Source organism: Eleutherodactylus coqui, chromosome 10 (genome assembly GCF_035609145.1).
Source record: "Eleutherodactylus coqui strain aEleCoq1 chromosome 10, aEleCoq1.hap1, whole genome shotgun sequence".
Classification (NCBI taxonomy): domain Eukaryota; kingdom Metazoa; phylum Chordata; class Amphibia; order Anura; family Eleutherodactylidae; genus Eleutherodactylus; species Eleutherodactylus coqui.
Genome location: NC_089846.1, coordinates 22,562,357 through 22,578,700, shown reverse-complemented (window position 1 = coordinate 22,578,700; position 16,344 = coordinate 22,562,357). Strand labels below are relative to the sequence as shown.

Here is a 16,344-nt window from a genome sequence, read left to right as displayed (position 1 = left end):
AAACGTGCTGTTACTTACACCTCACCCCTGGAACTGGCAGCATAAAAGGGAAGAGAGAATGTTTTTTAGAAATTGCTAATAACCTAACACTTAAGTCCTTCAAAAGAGGGTTGTTACACTTCTAGCCATTTTGCTGCAGGAAGCTGACAGCTCTGTACGTTGCACAGAGGCCTGGGTTGGTACTGCAGGCTATTGAAGTGAATGGACTGAGCCTGCGTGATGTACAGAGCTGTCTGCTTTCTGTAGCAAAACTGTTAGAAGTGGGACAATCCCTTCAAAAAAGGGGGACTCCAGGACTTTTTCTTCTATTAATGATCTCTCCAGAAAATAGATCAGCAGGGGGTCTGCCAGTTGGGCCCCCCACCAAATCAGATGTTTCCCAATACCGCTGTCAACACAGAAAGCAGACTACGTGGTCTGCAGTGCAGCAGCCCGGGTTGGTATTGCAGGCACAGTTCCCATTGGATACAAGTGGAGCTGAGCCTGCAGTACCAAACCAGGCCACTGCAACACTGACAGCGCTGTCCACACTGACAACAGTCCTGGGAATCAGCTAATTGGGCATTTTTCCTCTATTGAGGACATTAGAATCTGCCGCTTGGGGCCCCCAAAGTCCTGGACAACCCCTTTAAGGAACCATAGTGGTTGCTGCTCCACTTTCAAATAATGGGTATTTTTTGTATGATGCGTCCTCCGCGCTCCGGTATCCATCATCCCTGCCGGGAGAATAAAAATATGGAGAGCAAATGAGGCCATCTTAAAACTGGAGATAGAACAATACCTCCACAGCACCACCTATTGGAAGGCAGCGTTCCTGCAAGTCAATGTCAGACCTTTTAACGGGCCTTGTAGCAATCACTGGGAATATAAGCCAGAGCCTTCTCCAGAAGGAACGGATAACCAGGCCCAGACATCGGCATAAAGCTACAATCATGCATCATAACCCAACACGGCTCCCGTTTCTGCAGTCACCTACCTGCCCAGCTGCTTCTGCAGATCCACCATGTACTGGTAGCATTGAGCATAGTATGTCGCTTGGGCCTCTGCAAACTCATGCAAGCAGCGCAGGTGATTGACCTGTAGGAGACACAGCGGTGACACTTATCCCGGCGCTGTATGGCATCGCTGAAACCCCTCCGTGACGAAGCAGCTCTGCAAGTAGTCTTGATTAAAAGTCCCCTACTGCTGTGTGTATACAGCACCTATGCAGGTATATACAGTATGTTCTAACCAAACCCCGAGTAGTCTGATCTTGCAGTCAGATATTAAGACCTGTATACACAGACGTGCCAGAAGTCATGGGATATGGAAGCAGAAGACCCACCAAATATCTGTTACCACCGCAACGCTAGACACGGCGCCTCACCTGGGCTCGTGAGGACCAAATACTAATTGGACCCTAGACTGGCTACAGATGGATTGGTCTGATCAGTCACAGTGCCAATTGTTTCGGGCTGATAGTAGGGTTTTTGTGTGGCACAGACCCCAGTTGTCAACAAGGCACTGAGCAGGCTGGTGGTGGTGCCATACTGGTGTGGGGTGTTCATGGCATGGGTTGTGCCCACTGGTCTGCCTAAAGGAGTCACTGACCGATGCCCGCTATGTATCACTGCTTGGTGACCATTTGCAGCCCTTCTCGGACTTAATGTACCCCACAATGATGGGATATTCCAGGAGGATGATGCTCTGTGCCATAGGGCCCAAGTTGTCCAGTATTGGTTTGAGGGGTATTCTGGAGAGTTCCTCTGAATGGCGCGGCCGGCAGGGTCACCCAACTGAGCATTTATGGATGTGGTGAAGAGGCCTGTTCACACCCGAGATCCTTCACTCTTCACGTGTGGAAACAATGCCACGGCCAGCTGCTGCACTCCGCCGGGCTAGAGGGGGACCAGATAGTAGTTCCTGTCCCATGACTTCTGACACGTCAGTGTATAAATGCCATAATCCTTCTCATCACGCCATAACCCACAAGTCATAGATTACAAGCAGGTCGGTCTCCGTACGCCAGTTCAAATGGTATATCCAACTATGTAAATATATTACTTCTGAGTTATGATCTGTATTATGGGCCACAGCTGCATTCACAAATCAGCACACATAAGAGCTGAAATCTCCCATCATCCCTTGCCGTCTGCCACAGAGCCATGTACAGTTACTTTGTATTGCCATTTCTACTACATAGTAATTTAGACTTTTAGGAGTGTTTCTGACAAGCTTGGTGATCATTTCCAATGACAATCAACTGAATAGCGAGTGCAGCTCTGGAGTCTAATACAGGATGCAACTCTGTATATGCATTACTTATCCTGGACTGATCCACAGGTTTTCCACCAGCAGAATAGTGAGTGCAGCTCTGGAGTATAATAAAGGCTGTAACTCTGGAGCAGTACAGGATAAGTAATGTATGTACACAGTGACTGTACCAGCAGAATAGTGAGTGCAGCTCTGGAGTATAATACAGGATGTAACTCAGGATCAGTACAGGATACGTAATGTTATATACACAGTGACTCCACCAGCAGAATAGTGAGTGCAGCTCTGGAGGATAATACAGGTGCTAGTTTAAGGCTCTTTTATGTTCAAACAAAATGAATGATAATCATTCAATGTAATTGCAGCCAATGATCGAACGATAAACTGCTTGTTTTTCATTCATTTTCTGCAGGCATAGAAATCATCATTGGTTTATTCGCTAATTGTTCGGTTAACCACTGATCGTTTAGTTGTTCTCAGTCACTTATACAGCGGATGTGAACGAGTTTTCATCCAAGCGACAATGTGTCTGCTGGTTTGGGTAAAGTGGACCCTTAGGATTGGTACAGGTGAAACAATGTATCTACAAAGTGACTCAATGTTTTACATGAAGCCCGTATCCAAGCTGTACATGAAGGTGAACATAACCAGGAAGGGGGTATTCCAGGCTTGGCTGTCATGTTACCGTCAGAGAGGCCCCAGTATGAACAGTATAAAGAGAAGTTGGATATTTCCACATTTATGTCCACGGTCATCACACTACTACACCAGGACAGCCTGCGTTGGGCCTATATGAGATGTACGGAGGGTATAGACTCACGTGAGTACTGCTAATCCCCTCCAAGAGCAGTCTGGTCACCTCCGCCTGTCGATCGAACTCTGTCTGAGCCACTCTCAGTTCATGTTCCGCCTGCAAGAAAAATCAATGGCTTCCACATTACCAGGAGACAAATGGGACTAACCCAAATACTGCCCCCTCCCGAGTCACAGCCATACAGAATCAGAGACCATTCCCTGCAGCAAACCGAACCGCGGATGTAATACATAACATTAGGGAATTCCCATTCAGTCCAGTGATGGAATCTCCGTCATTGTCAGACACAACATTCTGTATAGTCTCTATGGAGATCAGCGCTCCATTGTTCGGATACAAACATCCAAATCCCCAGTTAAAGGGGTTTTCCAGGCAAAAACTTCGTTGACCCATTCTGAGACTAGGTCATCTATAGTTAATCGCTGGGGACCCGCCAGCAATGAGCTGATCGGCTGTTGGAGTGGGCATAGTCAATGGAAGGAGCAGCATTAGTGCCCTAGGTGGCTTCACTGCCACCGAAATGAATGGGAGCTAAAGTGGCTATTAAACTTTCCCAATCAAAGGTGATGGAGGCAGAAGTGCCAGAACTGTAATAGTCATCTTGTTGATTTCAATGGGAGTAAAGCCAGTCAGGGCAAAATGTTGGTCCTACTTCGATAAAAGGCAGGCATTCAAGGGTGGACTTTCACTAAGGTGGCTTCAAAAGTGCCGCCAAGATCATCAGAAGAGGTCATCAATATCTGATCAGTGGGGGTCCGCCAGCTGGAGACCCCGTTCTTCTCAGGCCTGTGATGTTATTTCACTCATCACGAGGCCTTTTAGCAGCTCATTCCTATTCAAGTGAACAGGATGGAGCTACAAGAACAGAAACCGGCGCTACAAACCGCACAGCAGCGGGTCGGCTTGGCCGTGAAGAGGCTGCAATGTACACGAGTGCCGTGGCCTCTCCAAACAGCTGATCAGGGGGTCCGGGGTAGCAGACCCCCACTGAACAGATACCGATGACCTGTTTTAAGGCTAGGTCATCAATACTGGAGTCACGGAAGACCCATTTAAAAGGCTTCTGTCACATGGATGGACTATCTGCATGATCTATTTTCATGGTAGGAGACTCCGGAAATGTGCTGGATTACCCAGAAGGCACCAAACAGACCCCGGCATGTAAATACATAATCCACCGGAAATATCCTCTGCCTATTGCAACATGTCGTTTGTAGGCCAAGAAAAGTTCTCTTATATCCAAGTAGCATTACAGCAACAGTGACAGCAGCCATCTGTGGGCATCATGAACTTGGGACATGCCCGAGGTGGGAGGCACAAGGTGTCTCATGGAGATCATTAGCTCCTTGGTTCATGATTTGTTTGGTTACCAAAGCGGCTTCCTCTTATGTGTCCAGACAGCAAATAGGAACAAATGGAGATCGTGTATCTGGTGGATACGGACGACTTGTCCCAAATCACTAGAGATCAGTGTATCGTGTATAAAGGATGCAGACCACATATGGAAGAGGTCAATGACTCCTAGTGGCTGGCCCAAAATATACCCATTTCCTGTGTGAGCGGAGATCAGAATTCACTTTCAGGGTGCGTTCACATGTTGTGGATTTGGTATGAATTTTGATACAAATTCTCAGGAGGGTTGAACCCTTCCATTAAAACGGTGAACTTTGCAGAGAATCCACATTTTTAAAAAAAGCAAAAAAATAATAAATAATAAAAATAAATAAATAAATAAATCCAGATTTTCATGTGGATCTGCACCAAAATCTGCTACCTTTGAATGCCCCCATAGTCACCATGCCCCTCTCCCTTGCTGTCGTCCCCTCATTTGCGTGGTGGCAATACATTCTATTAGGGGTAGTTGAGGTGCCGGTTTCACAAGCCACCATTCTTTCAAATCCACCCCAAGAGGATGACAGAAAAAAAAATGACACGGTGAGTATCTGGGTGGCTCTTGACATGGCCTTGAATGCACCCCAGTTGTAGACATGGGGTCATCTACCACTAGCCAAGCATCTACTCAACTAAGGATCCTAGTCTTTGGGCTTCTTCCTGCCCAGGTCCTCCAAATCATGACACCCTCACTGGGCACAGAGTGATTTCATAAGCCATCCCGTCCTCTTCTCCATACTATGGGAACCAGAGAACCTGGATCACTTGCCACCATCTGGACCAAGCAGACGAGGCCAAAAAATTCTGTATCACAGGACCCCAGATAAGTGAGATCTTGGGGTAGATGGTCCTTAGTCCTCCACTTTTTTTTTTGCTTAGGGATTCGCTCTAGTTAATGCCAAAAGAATCCCCTCTAGTCCTTCACTAGAAACCCATGGACCACATGCCTCGGTGGGATCACTAGTGTGCCCTAGTCTTTAACTTCACTCGTGTAGATGACAGACTCAAGTATATTGGTCCTGGTGACACGAGATAAACAGAATGCATGACTGGACATGGAAGACTTGGATATATAAGCGCCCATCCCTACGGATGAGTACGTGCATCCTACTGACGGTGGAGAGCATCATGCTGGGAGGGAAGCAGCAATAAACAAAAACGAGAAACAGAGAAGGTTAAAGGCAAACAAACAAGTGGTGCCGGCACCAGTCGTACATCCAGATATATATATTAGTCTATGTATTTATATGTGCCCTCAGATATCAAGATAAAGCCTTGCAAGAAATATTACCAAGACATCTCCAACCTGCTCCTCAGGAAAGTCCACCCTGCACAGTGCGCTGGTGAATGGGAGGTTGGGATATAGACATTTATTGTAGTCTTCTAGACTTTACATTACACACTTGAGTGTAGAGTGCTTCTATATGAGAACGTACGTGTCCGATGCAAACTGTCTGGGCAATTACCCAGCCCCCCCCCCATTTCATAGGACACCCCTCTACATGATGGTTCAACCCCCCACCAGGAAAAACATCTCCCGGTCAGATGAACCCAGATTTCTGTGCTGATGGGAGGGTCAGGATTTGGCACAAGCAGCATGAATCGATGACCCTTCCTGTCAGGCTGGTGGAGATGCAGTAATGGTGTGGGGAAGGTTTTCTTGTTACATCGGGGCCCTCCGATACTTGTGGTTGGACGCCATGATGAATTGCTGCGGTTCTCAAGGTTCTTTAATAAGGAGGCCAATGTATAACAAATGTTGTAAGATAAAATGTATATGCCCCCCTCCATTCTACATGATACAATACGTAGAAATCTCTTATATCTGCGGCTCCGGCGCTGTGACTCCAGTTCGCAGAGCTGGATGATGAAATGATCCTGGGAAAATTTGCGTTTCTTGGATTTCAATGAAAGTAATTTAAAGAGAGAGAACTTCTCCTGTTCAGCAGAAGGATGGGCTCTATACGAGGGGATGAGTCACATCGAACTGAACAGCATCATTTATTTATGGACCATTATTCCCATGTTCTCTCTGTAATGCATCATCAAGGTAGCAGGAAGGAGCCTCGAGGGCCGCTAACCTGGACTGTGGGTTACGTGACGAGCTGCTAATGTGTGTCTGACTCTCAGAACTGGAAATACGGGAGAAACTACTGATCATTGTGGCGGTCAACTTGTTGACTTGGACTGATAGTTAAAAAGAGTTTTCTTTTGGGACGGGACTCCATTTCAAAATGCCCTAGATGATTGGCAACTGTGCCAATAAGAATGCTCATTACCACTTCAGAATTCTTTGCCCGCTGTTGCCGCCACGTTCGGAATTTGTTTTTTATGATGAATTTTTCTCCGTCTTGCCCTAACGTCACGTCCCGAGTGAGCATACTCGGGCGACACTGTGAGAGATGTGACCGCGCACGCTCAAGAATCAGAAGAAGAGTTTCCAGTCCTCTCCGCCAACCAGCAGTCAAAACTGGTGTCACGAACAGGACCGGAAGAGTGATGCTACAAAGTGATGGACGTGACGTCAGTGGATTGCCTTCAAAGGGCAATAGTAATTGTGAGACTGTATAGTAAGGGCTTGTCCACACGTAACGAGCAGTGAACAGAACCCATAGATTTTTTTTTGCGCGATGTGCGAGAAAGAATATGCGGCATGACCCATTATGTCTGTAATAGGCCCATAAAGTGAATGGATGCAAGCGATTATTGGTCGTGCAAATATGCTGCGTATTTGCATGAGCAAGATGTGCTTAAGCCTGTGTGAACGAGTCCTAATAGTAACCCCATAGTGGCTGAAATGATAATAGTTTCCCCCATAGTGGCCCCTCTAGTAAGGTGGGGGGCGGGCGGCGAAGTCAGGTTAGTGGTCACACTGCACTGCCACCACCCTACTGGACCTGCAGGCTGGGCGAGGGGAATTCTGCACGGCCAGCGGGCCACGCAAGATGAGGTGGTGGGCTGGATTCATGTTTGACACGTGTGTACTAAGGTATTTATCCTACTGCAGGATGTGGATTTGGGCTCTGTGGACTGTGTAGTGATGGGATTTCCTGAGGATACAGAACAAGAGACCTTGCTTTAACCATAAAAACACTTTTCTGTGGAGCACAGGGCACAATATTAGTCCTCTGCGTAGTCTTGGGTGCGCTTACCTTGTCCACCTCGTCACTCCAAAGCTGCAGTCAGAGTAACAGGAGAGATGAGTCTGAGATACGTCATAGGCACTCAACAAAACACAACAGCCAGTGATGGTTCACAGATGGGAAGGAAAGGGAAGGGTTAAGTTGGGGTATTGATCAATGGAGTGTCATCATTTACATAGGTCCTTACTCGGAAGAAGGGATTTGGCGGTTTGCGTTCCCCCCAAATACTAACTTAATGCAATATCCAATATCCAACCCATCAGACTAATATTTTGCACTTCACCTCCATTACGTTCTTCACGAGAGTCATTGTTTATATCACGGCTACATATTGCACCGACCTCATAAGTAAATTGTGTGTCCCACCAACAGCTTAGGGAATTGTCCTACTTACATATGCTTTGTTGCCATCAACTGGGCATGGCAAGGTCCAGAGGGTCATAAAATTACTTCAAAAGGGGCAACTGTGGCCAAATCAAAAAGATAATATAGGTCTACCCTACATATGTACAACCAAGAGCTTGGAGACCCCATAAGGACATAACTTGGATGGGTCTACAAGCATGCCAACCCTATTCTGAGAACCTTCTAATAGCCACCTTGCCTTCTTCATAAGGACCTAGATAACAGTGGATGGAAATTAGCAGCAGTGTGTATGTGCAGGGGGTGACTTCAAAACACCAAAATGGAAATGTCGTACTCTGTAAGAACACAAGACCTTCAACCAACTTGACAAAAGCCACGACTAGAACTCTGAAGACACGATGGCTACACAACAGCAAAGGCCTTACAACATCTTAGTTCCAAGATGGTCGTAATCGGCATCATGAACTCAACTGTAAAGGTAGTCTTCACAACTGACTCAAGACGTTCATGACCATGTGTTTGGACAGGATGCCAACTTTGTAAGAATCCGTGGCCATAAAGACCACAACGTTCTCTCCATGAATGGACGTTCCTCATTTCCCTGCATCTCCCCAGTATGCCGATACTATAGAAACCCAACGGTCATGGAAACCAATATTCAACAAGCCAACTCAATGTCTTTTTACCAAACCGGGATATTCAACCCAAGTAGGACATCTACAATACTGGGCGGAAGACTTACTGTAGAATTACCCTTGACTGAGGACACTGACTCTTCCAAAACTACATCTAGATAGAAAGGACCCAGAACTGGAAGAGTGTGTCATCTCTCTACACTTCAGGATGGACCTACAATGGGGGTACGGCACACATAGGTACTGTAGGTCAGGATACTACAATGGGGTACAGCACACATAGGTACTGTAGGTCAGGATACTACAGTGGGGGTACGGCATACATAGGTACTGTAGGTCAGGATACTACAATGGGGGTACGGCACACATAGGTACTGTAGGCCAGGATACTACAGTGGGGGTACGGCACACATAGGTACTGTAGGTCAGGATACTACAATGGGGGTACGGCATACATAGGTACTGTAGGTCAGGATACTACAATGGGGTACAGCACACATAGGTACTGTAGGTCAGGATACTACAATGGGGGTACAGCACACATAGGTACTGTAGGCCAGGATACTACAGTGGGGGTACGGCACACATAGGTACTGTAGGTCAGGATACTACAATGGGGGTACGGCATACATAGGTACTGTAGGCCAGGATACTACAATGGGGGTACGGCACACAAGGTACTGTAGGTCAGGATACTACAGTGGGGGTACGGCACACATAGGTACTGTAGGTCAGGATACTACAGTGGGGGTACGGCACACAAGATACTGTAGGCCAGGATACTACAGTGGGGGTACGGCACACATAAGGTACTGTAGGCCAGGATACTACAATGGGGGTACGGCACACAAGGTACTGTAGGTCAGGATACTACAATGGGGGTACGGCACACATAAGGTACTGTAGGTCAGGATACTACAATGGCGGTATGGCACACACAAGGTACTGTAGGTCAGGATACTACAATGGGGGTACGGCACACATAAGGTACTGTAGGCCAGGATACTACAGTGGGGGTACGGCACACATGGGTACTGTAGGTCAGGATACTACAATGCTATGAGGGAAATAGTCTTACAGGGGTCTAATAAAACTTGTGACGGGCTAGCCATTGAATCCTGGGGGTGGGGGTGGGGGGGTTCTGAGAGGAACTGACGAGGGCTGAGGGAAGGGAAAGGGGGATTAGATTCATCTTACCGCTGACGCACTGGCCGACAGTACGTAATTACGAGGTCGGGTCTCCTGAAAATCAGGCAAAGCCTGCAGGGAACAGAGCTCATGTCATGCAGGGAGAACATGAATGTGAAAACAGAAGCACACAAACCAAATAAACAAAAATGAACGGGTAAAAGGGGGTGAAAGAGCAGCGATCACACGGGGCCCACCCTACAACACTACATCAAGGATACTCCGTATACCGCCGGCTAACCGTTCTGTACGTGTTCTACAAAAAAAACCTGGCGCACGTCCTTTATAAATATGGAGCGCGGACATTACGTCAACTCTCCAAAAAAGGGGATGGAGCGGACCTTAGCAACCAAAATAAAAGATGGAGTCTGAGTAGTTGCTAGGGTTAGTAATGCCACAGTCGCCTTCCATTATCTATTTGACACCCCATTGGTCTTCCTCGTCCAAAAATGGAGTTGTCCTTAGCAACCAACCAAAGAGCTGAAAAACCTTACAGCTTCCCGTCTCCTTTCCTATTCTCCGCCCTCAGTTCAGCTTTGAGACCCGAGGCACACTGGTTGCTAGGGATGGCATGCCAGACAACCTCCGTTTACTAAAAGATTGCAGTTGTTAGGCCGTGTATCCATAGCAACCAGGCGGTCTGACATGACTCAGGTTAGCTCAGAGCAGGATTGGCAAAACCGTGAAAGGGAAAAGCAGCTTGGCATCGGTCCTACCATGAGCTCCTCGTCTCGGGCCGTGTTTAAACATGAATTCTGAGTGGTTGCTATGGGCAAGCCTGTCTAATAGTAAAACTGTTGGTTGCCCATAGCAACCGTTTAGAGAGCAGCTTTCATCTCTTAACCTGCCCTGAAAAATTAAAGCCAAGTTCTAATTGGTTGCCGTGAACAACAAAGTTTTACTGTTGTACAGTTTTAATAAACAAGACCCCAAATAGCTGCTTATTGGGGTTCAAGAACATTTCCCTTAGGGGCATGTCCGCCACAGAATCCACCTGTAAAACCACGGCAGAAATCCGCCACGGATCCGTACACAGATTTACCCCAGTCAGTGCGCAAAATCTTCATGTGGAAATTCCGACATGTTTTCATGTGAAACGTCACTTCATCATGCGGATCCATGCGGAAGAGTCTAATTCCGTATACCTAGTGACCGGGCTAAATCCGCGTGTGGACCTGCGGCAAACAATGAAGCAGAATGACCGCAGATTTCGGCCACGTTTTATAGGCGAATCTGCAAGGAAAACTTTCATAGAGTTTGGCATGTTAATGTACCCCAAGGGTACGGGCACACAGCGGGAGGGCCGTGGAGTTTTCCCACAGTGATCGCCGCCTCAAAAACCCGCGTCACACCCAGCGGACATTCCACGCAGGTTTTGGCACGGATATTTACGCGGGATTTGCCTTGTTGCGTTTCTGCAAGTATCCCAGTCGAGAAGTGACATGTCCCTTCTTGATATGGAAACGCTCTCAGTGACAGAACTCCGCATGCGGATTTTGCTCATTGACAGACCAGCGCCAAAAATCAAAGGCAGAATGTGCCTGCGCCTGGATGAGGCAGACATCGAGGGGCCCCCGGGCATCTCCTCCTGTCTAATTAGTGGAGATGCAAAACTTCAAAAGCACAATGCAAAGAGGCCAGCAACATGCAAAGAGCAGAAGAGAGGAGCACGACACAGAAATGGCGCAGCGGGTAGGAGGTGGGGATCCCAGTGCAAAACTAATGCCATCCTTCACAAACAGTATGTCTAGAATTACTACCCTCAGCGGGCACTTCCCGCTAAGATGACGTACACAATTTGGGTGCAGGCATGAGGCTGCGGTCCCACGGGGCGGAAATCCCGTGGAACGTCTGCAGCAGGACCGCACGAACATTCAGTAGGATTTCCTTGGCAGAAAGGCAGCTTAAAAACCTGCGCCGTCCGGCACGGGTTTTAAAGCGGCTTTGCTGCCTGTATTGGCGCTAAAGTTGACATGCCACGGCTTTAAATTCCGCCCGGCATGTTAGTTTTCACATGGCTTGTTCGCAGCGCGGACAAGATTTTTGCAGATCTCGTCCACTTTGCCAGCGGCATTTCCGTGTAGAAAGTCTGCATGGAAATTTTGCGGCAATTCCACCCAGTGTGAACCCAGCCTGACACCAGGGCAGAGATTAGCGGTGCCTCCCGTCTCATCGATTACTAGTGAATTAATGACCCCTTCATTCCCAGCTTTATCAGTCCAGGCTGTACGCCCCAACAACAACTCTTCCACCACTGTGCTCTGCCATTCAGTGTTGTCATTGGGACCCAAGTCTGTATGTCCTCAGTTTCATGACTGGATTGGATATGGTGCCCGGTTTGTACCACCTTACGGTGACCAGCTGGTTACGTAAAAATCCGATTTCGGCTATTATGCTGCCAAAACGGGCAAAACCTCAAAATACTGTGGGGTAAGACCATGCAGGATATGGAGGGTAACCAGGATGGGGTAATACATACTGCACTATGTATAGAAATCTTATGAAGACAGATGTAGCAGTGCCGTGTCAGTCATTGCAGGATAGCAGAGTTTGTCCCTTGGCATTACTTAGAGGGGTTGGATTTTATAATACAGCCATAAGAGAGGTGATAAAACTGATCAGTGGAGGGGGTACCACCACTGATCCCGAGAACGGTGGGCCAATGTCCCCCTCTTCTCATTGCACCCCCACAGTGAGGGGACTGAATGGAGTAGCGGTGCGGCTCCATTTACCTTCAATGGGACTGCCGGAGACAGCTGAGCGCTTGTACTCGGCCATTTCTGTAAGCTGCAAGCCCGCCGCTCCATTCAGTCTCCTCACTGCAGGGGGTGCAGTGAGCAGAAGAGGGGGAACCCAGATTCAACAGTCAATAAAACCGCATCGTTACGCGTTATACGGAGGCCAGGTCCGCCAATCCTAACCCCCAGTGATCAGATTATTTAGTGCACCATGATAAAACGCATCATTGAAGTACCCAAGGACAAACTCAGCTCTGCTACATCTGTCAAGCCAATACAAGTAAAGACAGCGTGGATGGGTTGAGTCTGCCAGAGCCATTGCTTACAAGCGGCTCTCCGCTCGTAAGGGGGTCCCGAGCGGAGGGCCCTCTTCTACGACATTCATACGCCCTAATAGTGGTCATGATGCATAACAGGCCTGCGGTGACCATCCTCTATGCGTTCCCTCTCCCGCACCCTGACCCCCCATTCCTACGAGCGCTCCGACCACATCAATAACAAGGGCGGTGGAGAATAAAAGTTTACAGATGAACGGAAAGAAGCAAAAAAGAAGGAAGAAGTCACAGCAATGACCTCAGCAACAAATACTCACATCGCCCTCGAGCTGAGCAAATCACAAAAAAAAAACACAACAGAAAACAGAACACCACAAGGTTAGTGAGGGGCAGACAGAACGGAACAAGGGAGGACGTTAATAGCAGCCAAACACTCTACAAGTAGTATAAGGATGGTGATGCCGGTACCGGCCGATGAGGTTGTGTCAATGAGGTTACACTGGAGCAATGCACTAAGAGCCATCACCACCGATATCCTACTAAAAGCCCCTTAAACCCCAAAGCTCTAGTAACGGAAAAAAATAAAGTGGTGGCGGATATGTAGAAACATAGAAACATGTCAACTGGGAGGAGTTTATGGAAAGATGGCCGCCTGTAACCCCCATATAGGCATGCACCCCCCCCCCACCCCCCCACCCCCGGCGTGGAGGAACAGTTATCTGATGGGACATTACCGCGGCTTTTGCCTCCGCTGCTTTAGCTTTCTTCAGTCGTGCTTTGCAAGCATCAAGATCCAAGCGGCGGTTCTGCAGGATTCGCCTCTCCTTCTGTAAAGTGAGGAAAAACGGACGGAGGTGAAAATTACAAAAACAGATAATTATGCGCGTTGAACAATAAAGGCGCTAAAAACGCGTTTGGCCGCAGCTGTGAAACGAATGATAGATACAAGCAGATTGCTCATGCAATGCTTATTGAACCAATGTGTATGTCCTCTGCCCACTAAGGGTTAATCCACGGACCGCGCACCCCCATTATATCTTATGAGGGTATAGATTGACATTTTTTTTCATGTGGAGAAAGACAAGAAACAGAGCATAAATCAGACAGCACCGATGCAAGGAGCGCCCGCGCCACGTGGGTGCAACGTAGATTCACTGCTAGTGGGTACCCAGCCTTAAGGAGACCCCGTATGAGGGGACTGGAAGGTGTAAAGGGGGAAAACTGGTGCATCGGAGTCAGCGAGGCCGCCACGCCAAAGCTATGCAGCCGGCCCAATGACATGAGGACATAACAGATCCTCTTTAACCTCCTTAACTCCACAGGGCGTAAGTGTACGTTCTAGCTGCAGGGTACTTAATGCAATAGGGTGTAAACTTACACCCTGTGAATAGCGCTCTCCGGCAGAGGGAGCGCACTGCTACTGATCGCCGACCTCCTGCTACAACAGTGGGGGTGCAAAAGGACCCTATGTAGATCACAGCATGTAAAGGGTTCACAGAGGGACAGTGCTCACTCTGTGATGTCATCAGACCCCAGAAATCGGTGTTCTCTCCCTGCTGTCGGAAATAATAAATTTGTACAATATAGCCTTACGTACCCAAAAATGGCACTAATAAAAACTACAGTTCGCCACGCAAAAAACAAGCCCTTATACAGCAACATCGATGGAAAATTTTTTAAAAAGCTATGGCTTTCGAAAAGCGGAGATGAAAATCCCCCCCAAAATCATTGCATCCTTATGCCCAAAATAGGCCATGTCCTTAAGGGGTTAAGAAGGTTTTCCGGGACTACACCACTGATCACCTGTCCTCGTGCCAAGTCTTCGATAGTTGATCGGTCAGGGTCAATTGCTCAGGACCCCTACCGATCAGCTGATTGAAGACGCTGGGGTGAGTGCTGTGACATCACGTTCATCCGAGAGCAGCTCAATCCAATCCAAGTGAATGAGTCTGAGCTGCAATACCGGGTACAGCCACTATACAATGTACGGCGCTGTGCCTTGTATGGAAAGAAGTGACCCGAGTGTTGATGGGATTCCCAGCGGCAGCCCCCACACATCAACTACTGATGACCTATTCTGAGGATAGGGCATCAATAGTTTATTCCCAGAAAACCCCCTTTAAGAAAAATATCCCAAGTCTCATCAGTGAGAGGTCATTGTGATTTTATAGTGCAAATATCAGCACCTTTATTTCGCTGATGCCACTGAAAGGATTTTCACTTCCCCACAGCATTTGTGCTGCCGGACCTGAATTCCTGCTGCTCTCAGCGGCCATGTATATGCCGAAGCTCGTATCAGGAAAGCAGTGGGCTGCTAATTGAACAGGTGCTCATTTATTAAAGGGGTTGTACCAGTATAGACCATCACTTATCCTTTGGATAGGTGCTAAAAGTCTGATTGGTGGGGGTCTTAGTGGTAAACCAAACCTGAGAACGAAGATCCCGTGTCCCCCCCACCTTCTGACTGCACCCACCTGCAGTGAGGACGAGATTGAATGGAGCGATGGCCGCGCATGAGCAATGCTGCTCCCTTCATTTGCTATGGGACTGCTGGAGATGGGCAAGTACAAGCGCTGAGACGGACCATGGCATTCAATGACATCACTGTCGGTGGGGGAAGCAGCCCGGCCGTGACGGAAGTGGGGTGGACACAGAACCCCTGTTCTCAGGATTGGTGGGTCTCAGTAGCGAGTATCTTGGTAAAACCCCTTTAGCCCTGCACCAAGCTGTATGGGGCTCACTGGATGTCTGCTGGGACATAAAGCCGAGACCCTGTTGCAGTGGCCAGATCCAGAGTCAACTCTGATCCCAGCCATTTAACCCCTTAAATGCAACCAATTGCTTTTAGAGAAAGAAAAGGATCCACCTGCAACGCGGGATGCGATCACAGGGCGAAGATGGATTGCAATGGCAGCTGGGACCTAAAAAATGTGCCAGGTCTGCCATGTACTGGAGCCTATTAGGCCCTGCCAGAGATAGTTGTACCCCATTTATGGGGGACTTCTTTACTGCAGGCTATACTGGTAAACACGGAGCACAACTTACCGAAATGGTTCTCCAATCTCCTTCTAGAAAGTTGCGCAGAGGAGTCAGGAAGTTGATAGAGGAAGAGTGGATGAAGTCCCGTTCTGCGATGCCCAGACGTTTCTGCGTCTCGCCGACCTTAATAAGCGTTTGCCCTGAGAACACGAGGGGGCAGAGTACAATTAGGTTGGTGGGATAGGGGGGAGACAGAACTGTTTAGCGGTACACAGAATCGGATTAAAAGCCAGTCAAGCGCATGGAGAGAGCACAATGCAATTAAGGCAAGGACATTGCCTGCCCGCAGGCTCCAATTACATCCCCCGTCAGACTCAGCCGGGCAGCGAGCGCCGGCGACTGAACTACAACACGTGGGATGTAACCAGAAGAGACATCGGGGAAAGGTGCCTGGTGAGACGAGACTGGCAGACCTCAGCTTGTGATGGGGACCATCCACAATGTGATCAGTCTTCAATACTAGATTGTATAGGATGCAGACAGGTTCACGACAGAAGCGCT

General features: G+C 48.2%; 1 protein-coding gene across 4 annotated transcripts in view; it reads right to left on the bottom strand.

Annotated features, from left to right (window-relative positions):
* SH3GLB2 (SH3 domain containing GRB2 like, endophilin B2) overlaps nucleotides 1-16,344 on the bottom strand; it is a 44,752-nt gene that overhangs the window by 8,973 nt on the left and 19,435 nt on the right. Inside the window, exons 4-10 of one of the 4 annotated variants that reach the window (XM_066580546.1) lie at nucleotides 15,850-15,983; nucleotides 13,539-13,631; nucleotides 9,801-9,863; nucleotides 7,612-7,635; nucleotides 3,074-3,163; nucleotides 977-1,077; nucleotides 19-33 (exon numbers count right to left, since the gene is read on the bottom strand). In XM_066580546.1, coding sequence (XP_066436643.1) covers nucleotides 19-33; nucleotides 977-1,077; nucleotides 3,074-3,163; nucleotides 7,612-7,635; nucleotides 9,801-9,863; nucleotides 13,539-13,631; nucleotides 15,850-15,983 — 520 coding nt within the window. The remainder of the gene's footprint in view (nucleotides 1-18; nucleotides 34-976; nucleotides 1,078-3,073; nucleotides 3,164-7,611; nucleotides 7,636-9,800; nucleotides 9,864-13,538; nucleotides 13,632-15,849; nucleotides 15,984-16,344) is intronic. The other 3 variants (XM_066580547.1, XM_066580548.1, XM_066580549.1) reach the window with 3 other exon arrangements.